Genomic DNA, 14,592 nt, shown 5'->3' with positions numbered 1-14,592 from the left:
CGGAACGCTCAAACATTCACTCCGAGTGCTGGGCGTGCGAGCGTGGCGTCAGTTCCAGCCATCGAACCCTCAATCAGAACGCGGAGAGCCTTTTTTGTAGCTGTACAATTAACTGAGTGATCGCTTTGAAAAATGCGAGTCCCAGTAGTGTAGGGTATAATTCTATGTGCCTCGGCTAAAAGATACCTAAAGCGCACCACCTTGCTCCAGGTCCAAAAAAATGATGCGAAAAAAAATTTCGCAATTGCTTAACAAATTAGCAGTGGCTTAGCTCGGCTATGCCAGGATATACGTAGCGTGACCCGGTTATTCTTAGGTTTCCTGGTTGTCTAGAATTAGCTGATTATCGTCATTACTGCTGCTAAAACGATTTACAACCCAATACAATCCAATTTAATCCAATGCAATACAATCCAATCCAGTCGCGGCGGCGGCGGCTCCGGCGCCCCAGCTGTGCGCCGTGAGACGTCACTTCTCCTCGCGCATGCGCAGCACGGCTCTCCAGGAGCCACGCGAAACTGCTCAACCTCGGCCAGTGTAGCTCACGCTACAAAAGAAATCGGAACTGTGCGAACTCAACCTGGCGCGGTGTATGTATCTATGTCTTATTGGTCGACCGCGCGTATTCATGATTGATTGCGAGCAAGGCAGCGTTTAAACAACGTAGCAGTATGATCCCATTTCGCCAAACAAACGGCCTAGAAACCGCACAGACACTGAGGCTGCTCCCCCTCGCAATACCTGGATTGGAGGGCGCTCTCAAAGATCTACGTAACGCTCACAATCAGTCGCTGTCGCAAAACATTAGGGCTAACTGGCGACGCAACCCTGCCCTGTTAAATACACAAGTACACAAAGTTGACTCGTCACTTACCCTAAATTACCGGGGGTATCTTTTCGTCGAAACAACAATCTATTCAAAGCAACTAAAACAAAGCGATTCGACAAGCGTGTGCGACTCCAGTAGCTCGCCGGCCAGCGGATAGTGGAGGCGATGGCGATCGTACAGGAAGAATCCGTGGAGTCTCCATGGTATACAACTATGCTGTAACACCGATTTCGTTCATTTTCCGTAGTAAGCATCATCCACTTTACACCTTTCTTGGGCTTGGTTGGCTTTATTTGTCTCCATTTATGCCGGTGTTTCGGTTTCGGCTCTGCCTCTGTTTGTTCGTAACGAATTATTTTTGAAACTCAACAAAATTCGCCGAAAGAAATTCTGGGTTGAACACATACACGCAAATCATCGTAAATAGAAAGATCAGGTGTCATACACAGCGAGAAGTTGAGCTACTTGTTCTATCCTGTGCATGAGCAAGTTGGGGAAATAAATCTACGACATCACTTATGGAAACCACTTGTAGTTAAACGAACAAGAACAGGCACATTTTCCGGCGAAAAGAAAATGACATAGCACGGTTGGCGCAAAAGAAAAAAATGAAGGAAGCTCACACTAACGCGTAACACTTGAAGGTAGCGAAGCTTGACGCAACAGTAGCGTTCGAAATTATTGCACTTTTTTCGTCTCACGGCGTTGTATAAGCGTCGCCGCTGTACGAGCGACCACAACTGGATGCTGGCAATGTTAGTCCTACTTCATCGCAGACGGCTCTGCGCACACGTCGCCTTCCTTCGTCGCGTGCACTTTTCGCTGCGGCGGCGTCGTCGTCGCAATCCTCCGCCAGGTGGAGGCACGGGTCCGGATGTTAGCAATGTTAGTTGATTGATTGTGGGGGTTTAACGCGCCGACGCAACGCAGGCGATGAGGCGCGCCGTAGTGGAGGGCTCCGGATTAATTTTGACTGCCTGGGGGTCTTTAACGTGCGCCGAAATCTCGTACACACGGGCGTTTTTGCTTTTCGCCTCCATCAGAAAAGCGGCCGCCGCGGCCGGGAATCGAACCCGCGACCTCGTGCTCAGCAGCGCAACGCCTTAGCCACTGAGCCACCGCGGCGGGTGTTAGAAATGTTAGTCTTACTTCGTCGCAGACGGTTCTGCGCGCACGTCGCCTTCCTTCGTCGCGCGCTCTTACCGCTGCGGCCATAGAGTTACTGACTACTGCGGTGGCGGCGTCCTCGCCTTCCTCCGCCAGGTGGCGGCAAGGATCCCGGGCGCTTGCGGAAGGGGGTGTGGTTTGACCTCTAGTTCTCAAGGTCAAAACAGGTCACCCCGCGAAGACTGCGCGAGGTAGCGTACTCTAGCTTTCGCTACAAAAACGACGGCCGAGCAAGGATCGAACGACCAACCTTTGCCACATAAACCGAGTTCGTAATTATTGCACTACAGCCGCGGAGACAGACCGTTGCCAACAGGCGCCATTGAACCGGCTTAGCAAATAGACATACCTTTGGCAGACAATTCTGGCAGACATACCGCTTCTTTTTTCCGAACCTATTTAAGCCGTTTAGCTAGCCATCTCAAGCTATATCGCACATCTCCGTTCTCACCGACGAAAGCCAACGAAGCTACGAATAAAAGGGCATGCACTCTGGAACCAAAATTGTGCTGTGTAATACTAATGTTGTCCAACCTGTCCCAAGCCACGTTATTTCAACTAAGCAGGATCAGCGAAGCGATGGACCCGTAGTCTCTGCCGCATACACTTTAATCCACGCCACGGACGGTTCTGCCCCGGCTGAGCCCCCCGCGTTAAATGAAAGCACAGCGAAAATGAACACGGTTTGACCCTATCGCATAGAAAAAAAGCTGTCCATGTTTTCAACCTAAGCCACGGCACTGCCCCCCTCACACAAAAAGAGCGACTAAATGGTATACATTTCGATACGATGCCTCCAATTTCTGGCTTAAAAACAAGACTCCCAAATCAAAGTAACTTGTCTGGAATGCGCCATGTTTTCGGCAACATCTTTTCAAAACGGCAGTTATTGTAATTTTCTCGAATGTTAGTGCAATTTTCTCGAATTTTCTCTTGTGATGCGTCTGTAATCACAACCGCTTCGCTATCGAATGAATTTCGGCTTGTTGCCGTCATTCATTCAGAAAATTCCTTTCAACACCCATTCAGCAAGCAAGCTTGCCATCACGCCAACATCTGCCTTCACGCACAGCGGGCCTGCCAGCACCTTGAAACCTCACATCCAGCAGCCTCCATTACAGCTTATGACGTGCATTAAGCTTTCCAATGTCACCTTGCCAGAAGTGAATCTTAAGGGTTGGTTGATGAAATTTGCATCAGGGACGATGATTTTGCAGTGAAGAACAAGAAACGCGTATTTTAAAACAGGCTTAGTCGCCGTACAAAGTATAAGTACCGGAATAAATAGAATACCTTACTCACAAGAAGCCATTTGTTTCTATTTTTATCGGTAACCACAAAGTACCTGGGTGGCGCTTATCCGGTATGCGATAATAGTCATTCAGGTTCAGGTGCTTCAGCAGTGTCAAAACAGCCAATGACGTGGGTATGAGGCAGCTGTTATGTACCTTAGATGGCGGGAACGGTAGCAGCGCAATGGCACTTTCTAGGCTAGTACTGCCTACGCGGTGGTTATGTTTACCCATGCGATAGAGCGTTAGGTTGGTTGGATTCGTGTTTGCGTAAACGGAGACCTAGCATCTTCGTTGCAGCGCCCCTACAGCCGCTGTAGGCATGCACAACTGGCGGCACTGCGCCGCGGTGTTAGCCATTCGAAGTGTCTATGTTCTGCAAGTGAACCAGACATCGATTCTGTGGCGCCGTGAGCCGTGTTTTGTATGATAAGTCCGAATATGAAGAAAAACATAATCGGGTGTGAGAGTGACTTGAAATAATACGGTGCATGCCCAAAGCTAGAGGAAGTGACACGATTCTGTTTCGATGGATTTGTGAAATGATGGAAAGCTATTGCTGCACAGCTACAACAAAGTACTAAAAACCTCTCAGCGAGCGAAATATTTTAACCCTACGCTGCCCTAGTTTTGTCAAATTTTAGCTGTAACACTTAGCACATCTGATACATGTGCAGGCGGGCTTGAACCAGGATTCGTGGGCTTAAAGCAAGAAACATTCAATCGCTTCTCACGTGTAGTTTCGGCTGAGCCCTTTTCAAGAATGCTATGGCAATGATAATGCTTCGAAACACTTTATTCCATTTGGTAACGTAATGGTTACACTGGCGTACCTTTATTGTTTCGAATGTTAAAACTGTAGTTATGCTAAAAAATGTTCCGTATTGCTGAGAAACGAAAGCAAGCGTATAATGAATGAATGTTCAGTTTTCCCTAACATACTTAAAATCGCCAAATGCATTAGGGGGGGGGGAGGGGGGGGGGACTCGAAACCTGGTATCCTAACGGATAGGCTGCAATAACATCGGGCGCATTACCTTCACGGTAACATTCACGCGGCGAAGGTCCCGTTTTCACGCTGTTCTACAGCGGCGCGTGGAGAACTCGCCAATAAATTTCGTTTCGCGTAACCAGTGACGGTAATAACGCAAATGCTTTAAAGGCCGCGGCGCGAAAAAGCCGGAATCGGCGTAAGCTGCGTTTTTGCCGAAGCCGCTCTTAGACACCCATTGGCTGCGAGGCGTTCCATTACACGTTCCTGTGCCTGAGGAACATAAAACACCAGCATGCGCACATATCTTTTGCGCAGAGACTGTGTTGAGCGTCCAGCGGCCGTGACAGGTGATTGTACCTGCCAGCATCGTGAGGTCCAAGTAAAGCAGCGGAAGAGTGCATCCAGAATGGCGAATATTAAACGCAGCGCAGAACAAGAAGGCGGGCTGAGTGGCGTACAAGTTGACAATAACTGAATACCAAAACTCCTTTTTTCCCCGTACAATACGCGAATGGAACCTGCTGCCTCCTGAACTAATTTAAGTTGCTTCTGATGTAAGGTTCCCCGCTGCTTTCCAAGAATATGTTTGTAGATAAAAATGTACTCACCATTTGGAACTTTCTTTGATGTTTATGCTTTGCAATGTTAGCCAGCGTGCTGTGTTAATGAATGTATCTTGTTACCTGGGCGAAACTTGTTTTTTAGTGCTGTCTCATGCGCTCCCTCAGAATGTACCACATGTATGATTAGTATTGTACTCACGGCCTGAATTGTGTGGCTTAGTAATTCAAACCTTGTATGTTTTCTTACAATTGATTTTCTCCCCTCCAACCCTTTAAATAGTGTGCAATGTTGTATTTCATATCGATTATTTGTCCTCCCTACTGTAATGCCCAACGGGCGAAGTAGGTATGTAAATAAATAAATAAATAAAAAGCGCAATGCACAGCTCATAGGTTCTCAGATCTCGTAGAATATTATTTTATGTTCTGTACACAAATGTGTCTTACAAAATCGGTTTCGCTTCTCCCAGGAACCGGAAGTTAGACCAAGAAGATGCCGAGCGGAAAACAGTCTACAAGGAGACCCTGAGTAATGCCGACGAGGCCATGCGGCGAGTCCGCGAAGCCCAGTGCGCCGCATTGGAGAGTGTTAAAATGAGGCAGGAGGAATCAGCACGGGCTCACGAGGAGAGGCTTCGATATATGCGGCGACCAGATATACTGCCAGTGCAAAGGAACTCCCCAGGTCGACGCGAAAACTGGGAAGAAAGATTGGAGCTGACAAAACCTCCTCCACGCCAAGGCAAGTGTCCTGGCTTTCTTCTCCACTCAAAGCATTTTTAAAGGCGATAGTCTCTCTTGAGCTACTTGAACGTGAAAATTTTGGCCTGTCTGTATATCTGTCTGTCACTCGATTCAGCCGCCTAACTAAAGTGGAACAAAATGTGCGCAATAGATTTATATACCCACCAGTAATTATAAACGTCTAAGTCCGGTGAGAATATTCGTACTTGGCGACATTGTTGAACAAGAACAAAACATTACGCAAATATGAGGTAAAAAATCAAAACATGGGTGATATTTTCAGTGTTATTTCTTAGGAATTTTAATGGGTGCTTGATTGTCGCGACAGAAAATGCAATAATACATCCACTGCAGAAAAAAAAATTCAGTCCTTCGCCTGCTGTCGCCCGCGCCACTACAGCTCCTGGCGGAATATTAAGAAACCAAACGGTAAACGTAGCGAACGGTTCCACTAGACAGGTTCCATGTTCCGCTTAAAACGCATGCGTACCAGCGCAACGTGGTTCTATAAACGTTGTAGTAGGGTGCCTCGATACACGCGCGTCTCCGCGGTACGGCAGCGCTGGCATCGAGGCGCCGGGCCTGGAGCGCTGTAACGCGGTAAACGTAAATTGACTGAGCAAACCTCTAGCGTGTTTATCTTGGGAGGAGCGAGGCGGAAGAGAAACCGCCAAAGATATGAGCGGGACGTAGAAGGGAGGAATTTACTTGATAGGGGCAGATACGCGGCCAATTTTTGTCGATGTAACTTGCACATTAGGTACTCAGTTCCCTAAAGGAATCGTGAAGGCTGAATACACGTATTATATTCATCCAAAAAAATTTTCAGATGCAGATAAATAACAACTGTTACAATTCAACGTAAATTTTGAACAAAAAAGATTCTAACTGAACCCCTGCTGACTTTTTCAATATTTAACATCGCTTTTTATTTACTATCACATAAATCTAACGTTGTACATAAACATTCACATTTACCGTAACCATAACATTTAACTCATAGTACGATAATTGAAAAACCAGATCTGATTGGCGGAAATTTTTCTTAGACTACAAACGTGCACAATACAAGCGTTACCACCCCAGGTTGCCGTTAAGTGGCGCCTGGCAGTAGCAGAGAGCAGCGATGCGAGTGGTCACAGAAGCAGCCAGAACTATAGATTTCTCATCGAACGTTTGGCTATAATAAGACAGTATTCTCCCGTAACCTCCCTTGGTTCACTGGGAACGTCGCGTTTGAAAGAGTAGAAAGAGCTTCAGATATGCTTTCATTTCACGTTCAGCTCCTCCAACGAAGCCCTTTACGCGGCTTCGTTTCGAAATGGAACAAATTAGCTGTGAAGCACATTTCACTCCGAAATAGAACCAACCGCAGAAATCCGTCGCAAGGGCGCTCACTAACCCGCAATAAAAACTCAAACGAATGCACAGCACTGCCTCTAGTCCAGGGTTAGCCCAGTTCTGCTGGCGACAACCGCACCGCACTTACAGTTGCTGCTCTCGAAGTTCCTATAGACCCTTGAGCCCCCTTTGTAGCATGCTCACTCGAGCAGTGGCCATTTCTTCGTCAGGAATTCTTGGAGGCTGTCCGCGAAAAGATTTGTGTTCTTTTACCACATGCGGAACGCACACTTGTGGTTTCTCTGTTTGCAGATTCTACAGGCTGGTGTAGCTGCCTTCGGCGCTTGCTCTGCGCCATTATCAGAGGAATCCGCCGGCTATTTCCTTAGAGCGGTCGTGATCCCGGCGTAGGGACAGCTATCACTGTGGACGACGGATCAACAACATCTCCTCAGCACGACTGTCGAGGGTGCAAGGGTTACTGATAGTGGTTGCGTAGCTGTCTGGGACTGTCCTCCTACTGGCATTCGCATTTGCATATAGCTGTGTCTTTATGTGCCACGAGTACGTCGTGTAACTCTAGAAGCTGTTGACCACCACTGTGGTCATGCCGTAGGGATTACTTAAGGGGGACTCACATGATCACATTCCTATGGCACTTGCTAATTTATGACCCGCGGGCATAAAAAGCATCGTGTACCAGTGCGAAAGGCCCTATAAATTCATTTAAACGTCCCACGGCCTAGTTTGCTCCTTTTAGAATTATGTTAATCTCTTTACTGATATAAAAAAAGGACCGAGAGACGTATTTTGGTTTATCGAGTTTTCACTAGATGGCGCTAGCAGTCTAGGAAGCAAGAGATTTGTTTTATTATTTTAGTACAGAAGTGGCATACCTCTAAAATAAGCAAACTAGGCCGCTCTGAACGTTGATATGTATTTGTAAAGCTTTTTGTATTGGTGCACGATGGTTTTTAAGTGCGTAGGTCATGAAGTAGTAACTCCCATAGAAATGTTAACACGTGAGTCCTCCTTTTAAGCGGCGCTTAAAAATTCGGTCTTTAGCGCTCGGTTGCTCACATGGCTGCACACTGCGGCTCTTATGCTGGCGGGTTGGGTTTTATTGTCCCAAAAATTACTTTGAATCCAAGTACATACGCATACTCTGCAGGTTACCTGGGAATTTTTTTTGTGTGTGCGGTGTTGTGTTGAGCGTTGAATTTTATTGCAAGGTTCTGTGGAGGCTACGAGCGTTTCGTAGGGGATTGTAGAAAAAAACCAAGAGCTCTGAGCGCGAAAACAAAGCGTGAACTTCCAGCTGCTATATGGCATTTGGTCAATACACTAGAAGCATAAGGATAACATGTGGATGAAGTCGAAGAGTTCAATTTCAATTCCAGTTCTTATTAGTGCTTTCAACGGTTTTAGAGTAGAATCAGGTTAATACTGAGACAAGGGTCCCAAACTAAAAAACCTGCAACAACATACTTGATTATTCTAAACTTGAAAAATGCACAAAACGCACCAATACCAAAAAAGAAATTTAGAAGTAACTAAAAACAAATACATAAAAACAACACATCTTAGGTAGCGAACAAGTGCAATAAAAATAAAGAACTCCATTTAACCAAATGAAAAGTACAAATAATTAGTGATACCTTGGATACATGAGAATGGCGGAAAATACATGACCTGACACTTGTGTTATACATAAAATCGAGCTCTAACCACATAAAAATTGGAGAGTATAAAAAATAGACAGCAACAGAGTAGTATACATTACGAGAACAGTACATCCATCTAAGTCACAAAAATGTTAAACAGTGTGTTTGAACTAAGACAAGGAATACGTGGTCCTTACTTTGCAGCAGGTGTATTTCACTAAATTGGTAAGAATAAAAATTAGCACGCAGTTGAAACAACAATGTCGCTGTGTTTTAATACCATGAACTTTTAACAGACAACACACTATTCTGTTCAACTAAAACACTAGTGTTCGCACGAAATCAGCTGTTAGTAGTGATACGAATAGCCTGGTTTTGAATACGGTGCAGGCTGCTACATGGCAATGGACAGAACTTAGTGAAGACGAAACTCCAAAAGTTGATCTACAGATAAAAATAGGGCTTAAGACGCGGCTTCAACGTTGTATCGAGAATGAAAAACACATCTATCCTACTAACACAGTTAGTTGGTTGACATACTGTGAGCGATCGGTTTATTGAAGCAGACCGACGTAAACAATGTCCCTAGTAGTAGCAACCTTGGGTTGTAATGTTGGTCGGATGCAAGTAAAAAAATTAGGCCTTCCCTATAGAAACAGCAGTGCAAACGAAGTTTCACCTGCGTGAATACGAAAATGACCAAAATTCGGAAATCAAAGCGCCAAACGCTTCTGCCAAAATTAAAACGTAAAACCATCGATCGACCAAAATAAAAACCCTTGCCTTTGACAGAACTTCATCCGAGCGCAAATATTTGGAATCTTTATGTATATTATTCTTCCACAATTATCGTACCCTTGTTCCCGGATGGAGGAGGTTCGTTTACATTCTTCAATGGCTGCCCACGCTTCCGCGGAGCCAACCACGCCTGGCGTAACCATGCCGCAGAATATGGGGAACTACCCGACGAGAGCGAGCGCACCTGAAATGTGGCGTGATGGGAACGACGACTATGATTGTGGCGTGACTCCCATTTCTACATGGTCTGAGCGAAACATGTGCGCGCGCACCAGTGGCGAACGGGTAGCGACAGCTGTGGGTGAGGAGGAAGAAAGAGCAGGGAATGCCCGAGCGGGTTTTAGCCAAACGCCACTGACGGCGCAACTAAGCCAATACAAGCTTCGCTTGAAAAAAACGCTGTGGATCGCAAAAAGGTTAATGTATTTGTGTTCCGAAAAATTTCGCGTACGGTAACTGCGTCTGGAATAAACAGAGCGCAAAGATCCTCAACATCTCAGCAGTTATTGTAATCGTTTTGCGTCGGAGTATGAGCAATAAATTGTATCTGTTGTTTAGCGTAGGCGCTACATCTTTAATTAAAGGGACCCAGCAGCACTTACCACCTATAATTCGGAATTCATTTTAAGGGGCAAAGTCTATTACCCCAGCAATCTCCTCCCGCGTTTATTTAAAAAATGGCTGCGGCTCAGCTCAGCTAACCTTCGGTATGCAAAGCAAAAGCTTTACTTAGTCTGGTTGAGTCTTGGTTTCGCTTGGTTAAACCTTTGATTTAGCTGTATTGCCGACTACGCCTGAAAGCCATTCGGTTCCGTGCAACGCTCCCAGAAGGAGGCCGGGCGAATGCGGCGTTCATTCATGGCGAACGCAGCGTTCCTCATCGCCGGGCGCGAGACGAGTCGCGTTGCCCAACGACCGAGTGCCGCATGCATGGGAGGCTGCGGGAGTGGTTGATTGCCTCGGCCGCAGCGGCGGTGGCGACCGCTGTCGGCGCCCGCAGGTGCCAACAGTAGGCGTTAAGAGCAGTAGTTTTGAATCAGCAAGAGTAACAGCCGTTTTCTGTAAGCATTCTACCAGAATGGTTCTGAATGTGTGAGCGCGTGAAGTATGGTGTGCGTGCAAGCCCCCTCCCTTCTATACTCCCCCCCCCCCTTTCGTGCACCGGTAATGTTGCAACAGGCGATGTCCGCGCAATTAGAAGGTAAAAAATCGGCCTAAACGCCGCTCCGAAATCGCTTCCAAGTGGGCGTGTCTCAACGGAAAAAACACCGACTAAAATGTCACTCCAGGATCCCTTCAAGATACCAGAGGGAGGGAACAATCTTTAGAGAGAGAGAGAATGCATTTAATGGTAAAAGCGAGGTTAGCCGAGCCATATCGCCCAGCATGCAACGCCATATGAACGAACGAAAGCATGAGGGTCTGTGAACTAAAATAAATAAATAAATAAATAAATAAATAAATAAATAAATAAATAAATAGATAAATAAATAAATAAATAAATAAATAGATAAATAAATAAATAACGAGGTGGTGCGCACGAGTGTTCAAGCGCATTTACTGAGTTTGGAAAGCACATACACACAGTTTGGAAGTTAAGTTGGCCACAGCACTTGTTCCAAGCCCAAGCCAGTACTACGCAGGAACACCAACGGAGCTTTGCTAGCGCGTACGGCCTGGCGTGGGTCTGACCAAGGGCCGGAAACTGCCCTTAGTTCAAGGCCTGCGTTGTGTGGAATACACAAAGATGTTAGGAGAGTCTTCCTTGGCACTGTGAAGTTTGGACAGGTACAGATGACATGTTTGATGTCTTCTGTTACATGGCATGTTGGACAGAGTGGTGAGCAGTCCCGCGGAATTTCGCAGAGGAAATGCCGTGTGTACGCCACGTTGAGACATAGGCGGTGCAATACCGCCTCCTCACGCTTGCTGAGCCCACGAGGCATCTTGAAGCTGCATTTAGGGTCAATAATATGCAGAGGCGTGTACTGACGATTCTTGTCGGTCCAAATGCACCGCTGTGTTCTCCAGGCAATGGAATGAGCGAAGGTTGCCGCATCCTTTCTTGCAAAAGGAACAGTCAGCGTTGGAACTGAGAGGCTGTGGGCCGATGAGGCTGCAGTATCAGCTGCAACATTTCCGGCGACTCCGCAGTGAGCAGGAAGCCATTGCAGTTCGACGCTGTGCCGCTGTTGTGTTGCTTGGAGGTGCAGATGATGTATCTCCCATGTCATCTGATCTTTCGGTAGTGATCCTAATTACACTAGAGCGGACCGGGAATCAGTGAAAAAGCCCATTTAGTGGGTGGCTGCCTTAAGATGTAGTGAAAAGCAGCCCCTAGCCCAGCGAGCTCGGTAGCCATCGCTGACGTCTTGCGGCTGAGTGGGACGCGAATGGTGGTTCGCCGCGAGGGAATCCAAATCCCAATCGCCGAAGAGGTACCCGTCACTGATCCGTCCGTGTACACATGCGTATGGGCTCTATAGTAAGTATTAATGAGCTCCAAGGCAAAAAAGTTCAAAGCTGGGCCGGCATGGGTGCTTTTCGCTTGAAGCCAGCAACAGTCGTTGTGATTTTCATGGGAGGGAACATCATCCACGGTGGGTGAAGAAAACGGGCTTGGGCCTGGAAATGTGAAGGTAGAACCTCCTGCGCTCTCGACACATAGACCGCTGCTAGTGGACGCCCACGCTGTCTAGTTACAATGCGCAGTTGCGTTCGACATAGCTCCAGTGCCTGCAGAGTAGGAAACGGAAGACGTCTACTTTCTTCCATGGTTCCCACAGTCGATGTGGTCTTCGGAACCCCAAGACAGATTCATAGTATTTTGGCTGTAGGCCTTCTGGCCCTCTACAGTTCCCTTTGGAGAGAGGGGTCAGTGCTGGGAGGCTGTAGCGGAGGAGGCCTTTACAGAGAGCGCCATATAGCCTTAAAAGAGAGCCGACACTGCATCCACCAGCGCTGTTGGAGAGCATATCAATAATGTGCGCAAATGATATCAGCTTTTCTGTTAAGCTGCTAACGTGTGGTGTCTATGTCAAATGGCGGTCAAAAGTGACAGCAATGAATTTGTGGTGATGGACATATGGTATTGGTACGCCAGCGGCCATTAATTAAATGGTACTTGGATACATCCAGTTTAGTGAAGGCCATTGCGGCGCACTTGGCGAGTGATATCTCAAGGCCGCGTATCGCGAGAAATTTCGCGATAATAGCGAGTTAATAGCGCGCTGTAGTCTCGCTCCAATCACACGCCGATGGTGGCCTGAGAACCAAATGCATATATCGTCTGCGTACATTGAGATTTTCACCGATTGCGGCAGACATCTCTCAAGTCCGACCAAGGAGAGGTTAGCTCAGGATCATTATCCTTTAGCTCAGGACGCCGCCCTGGGGGACACCGCGGGTAACATTGTGCGATGACGTGTCACCATCTGCTACGCGCATGTAGATGCTTCTGCCGGAGAGGTAATCACAGATCCAATCGTACATGCGTCCCGAAATACCTGCGGCCCTCATAACTGTGCAGATAGCTCCATGGAGCACGCAGTCGTAAGCCAATTTTATGTCAATAAAGACTGCGATCGAGCCTTTGCCTCCTTAACATGTGTTGCAAGGGCAATCCCGTTATCGATGCTGCTCCGACCCTTGCGGAAGCCTGACGTCTGCGACGGATTGGACTGGGATTTCACCTCAGTGAAATCCCAGTCCAAGCGCTGCAGTACCATCTTCTCCATCAGTTTACCAATCCAGCTGAGGAGCGCAATTGGCCGATACGAGTCAATGAGCGTGGGCACCTTGCTAGGCTTTAAGACTGGTACAATGCGGGCGCGGTTCCACTCTGGTTCAAGGTGGCCGGTTTCCCAAGAATAGGTAAACACTAAGAGAAGCCACCGCTTCGCATTAGCACCAAGATGACTTAGAATCACGTAGCTAATGCCGTCAGGACGTGGGGAAGAAGCTTTCTGAACTGAGGCCAGGGCGGCCTCGAGTTCCGCCACACAAAAGGGTGTGTCCAGGTAAGATGTGTTCGCCGATGGGGGGCTCAATTTTCCTACTGTGCTTGTAGGAAGTGACCCTTGCGTGACGGTGATTCTGGAACAGAAGGCTTCAGCTATATCCAGGTCAGTTGTCCTCATACTAAGGAAATTGAGGTGAAGGGATGTAACTGAGCCCGTGGCGCACGAAGACCACGAACTAGACTCCATACCCTCGTGAGGGGCTTCCTGGCGTCTAATTTGGAGCAAAACGACATCCATTCACGCTTGGCGAGCTTTTCCAAATGTCTCTGAATGCATTTTTGCGTGCGTCTGGCCGCACGTACGTCTTCGATCGATAAGGTTTTCCGCGCACGTGTTTCCGCCCTTCTAGGGATCGCCCGAAGATTGTCATATTCAGCGTCATCCACAGTATACTCCTTTGGAAGCCTGCCAGCTTTTCAGCTAAACCTCCGGGCTTTCGTGATGCTATCGATAGCGTCATCGTAGGACGAGAAAGTGCTGGCGCTCTCTTCTATTGCGGTGGTGAAACCTTTCCAGTTCACAAATTGAACTGCGGGTTTACGACGACCAGCAGGAAAGCCACCCAGAATGATGTGCGTTGGTATGTGGTTGCTTCCGTGGAGACTCAATGTCGGCATACCAGCTTGTGGTCGTCAGCAACGCCGCGGAAACCATGGTGACGTAAAGGGCTCTCGACATCTTTCCACGATGATACGTTTGGTCCCCGGCGTTAACTACACATAAAGCAAGGCGGTCAGCAATGTCAAAAAGGTGACGTCCTTTAGCCGTGGTTTTTTTTTTTTTTTGCTTCCCCACGAAGGGTGGTGCGCATTGAAGTCTCCTGTCAAGATGTGTGGAGGCGGTGTAGCGCGAATAATGTCTTCCAGGCGAGTGGCGTTCAGTGGTGCGTTTGGAGGGATGTGCAGTCGGTAAAAGGCTTGTCTATAACGCTCGAGCGGCGTGCGCCGGACTGCGCGGGAGACATCTAGTGATAGCGCCTGGTTTGAGACCGGGGAGTGTGAGCATGCGCGACCCGTATCAGCGCGACGGCCGTGTCCCTGCTCGCTGTGCCCGTCGCCTTGGCTTCCGCACATTCTTTCGCCGTTGGAAGCGCTGCCTGCGAGGCCGGGCCGGGAAAGCATATCGGAGATCACTTGCATTAGAGCGCACCGCGGTAATTTCCCGTCTGCATTAGCTTT

The 14,592-nt window shown here is 47.8% G+C and overlaps 1 protein-coding gene across 2 annotated transcripts in view; it reads left to right on the top strand.

Annotated features, from left to right (window-relative positions):
- LOC144150102 (uncharacterized) overlaps positions 1 to 8,841 on the top strand; it is a 46,716-nt gene extending 37,875 nt beyond the window's left edge. For both annotated transcript variants that reach the window (XM_077681916.1, XM_077681915.1), the window contains exons 5-6: positions 5,316 to 5,587; positions 7,243 to 8,841. In XM_077681916.1, coding sequence (XP_077538042.1) covers positions 5,316 to 5,587; positions 7,243 to 7,319 — 349 coding nt within the window. In that variant the 3' untranslated portion in view covers positions 7,320 to 8,841. The remainder of the gene's footprint in view (positions 1 to 5,315; positions 5,588 to 7,242) is intronic.
- The last annotated feature ends 5,751 nt before the right edge of the window (positions 8,842 to 14,592 follow it).

The sequence above is a fragment of the Haemaphysalis longicornis genome, unplaced genomic scaffold (assembly GCF_048455015.1).
Source record: "Haemaphysalis longicornis isolate Haplotype H1 unplaced genomic scaffold, Haemaphysalis longicornis Haplotype H1 scaffold_8, whole genome shotgun sequence".
In the NCBI taxonomy this organism is placed as follows: domain Eukaryota; kingdom Metazoa; phylum Arthropoda; class Arachnida; order Ixodida; family Ixodidae; genus Haemaphysalis; species Haemaphysalis longicornis.
The sequence above is the reverse complement of the archived record's forward strand: the minus strand, read 5'-3'. Positions and strand labels throughout refer to the sequence as shown.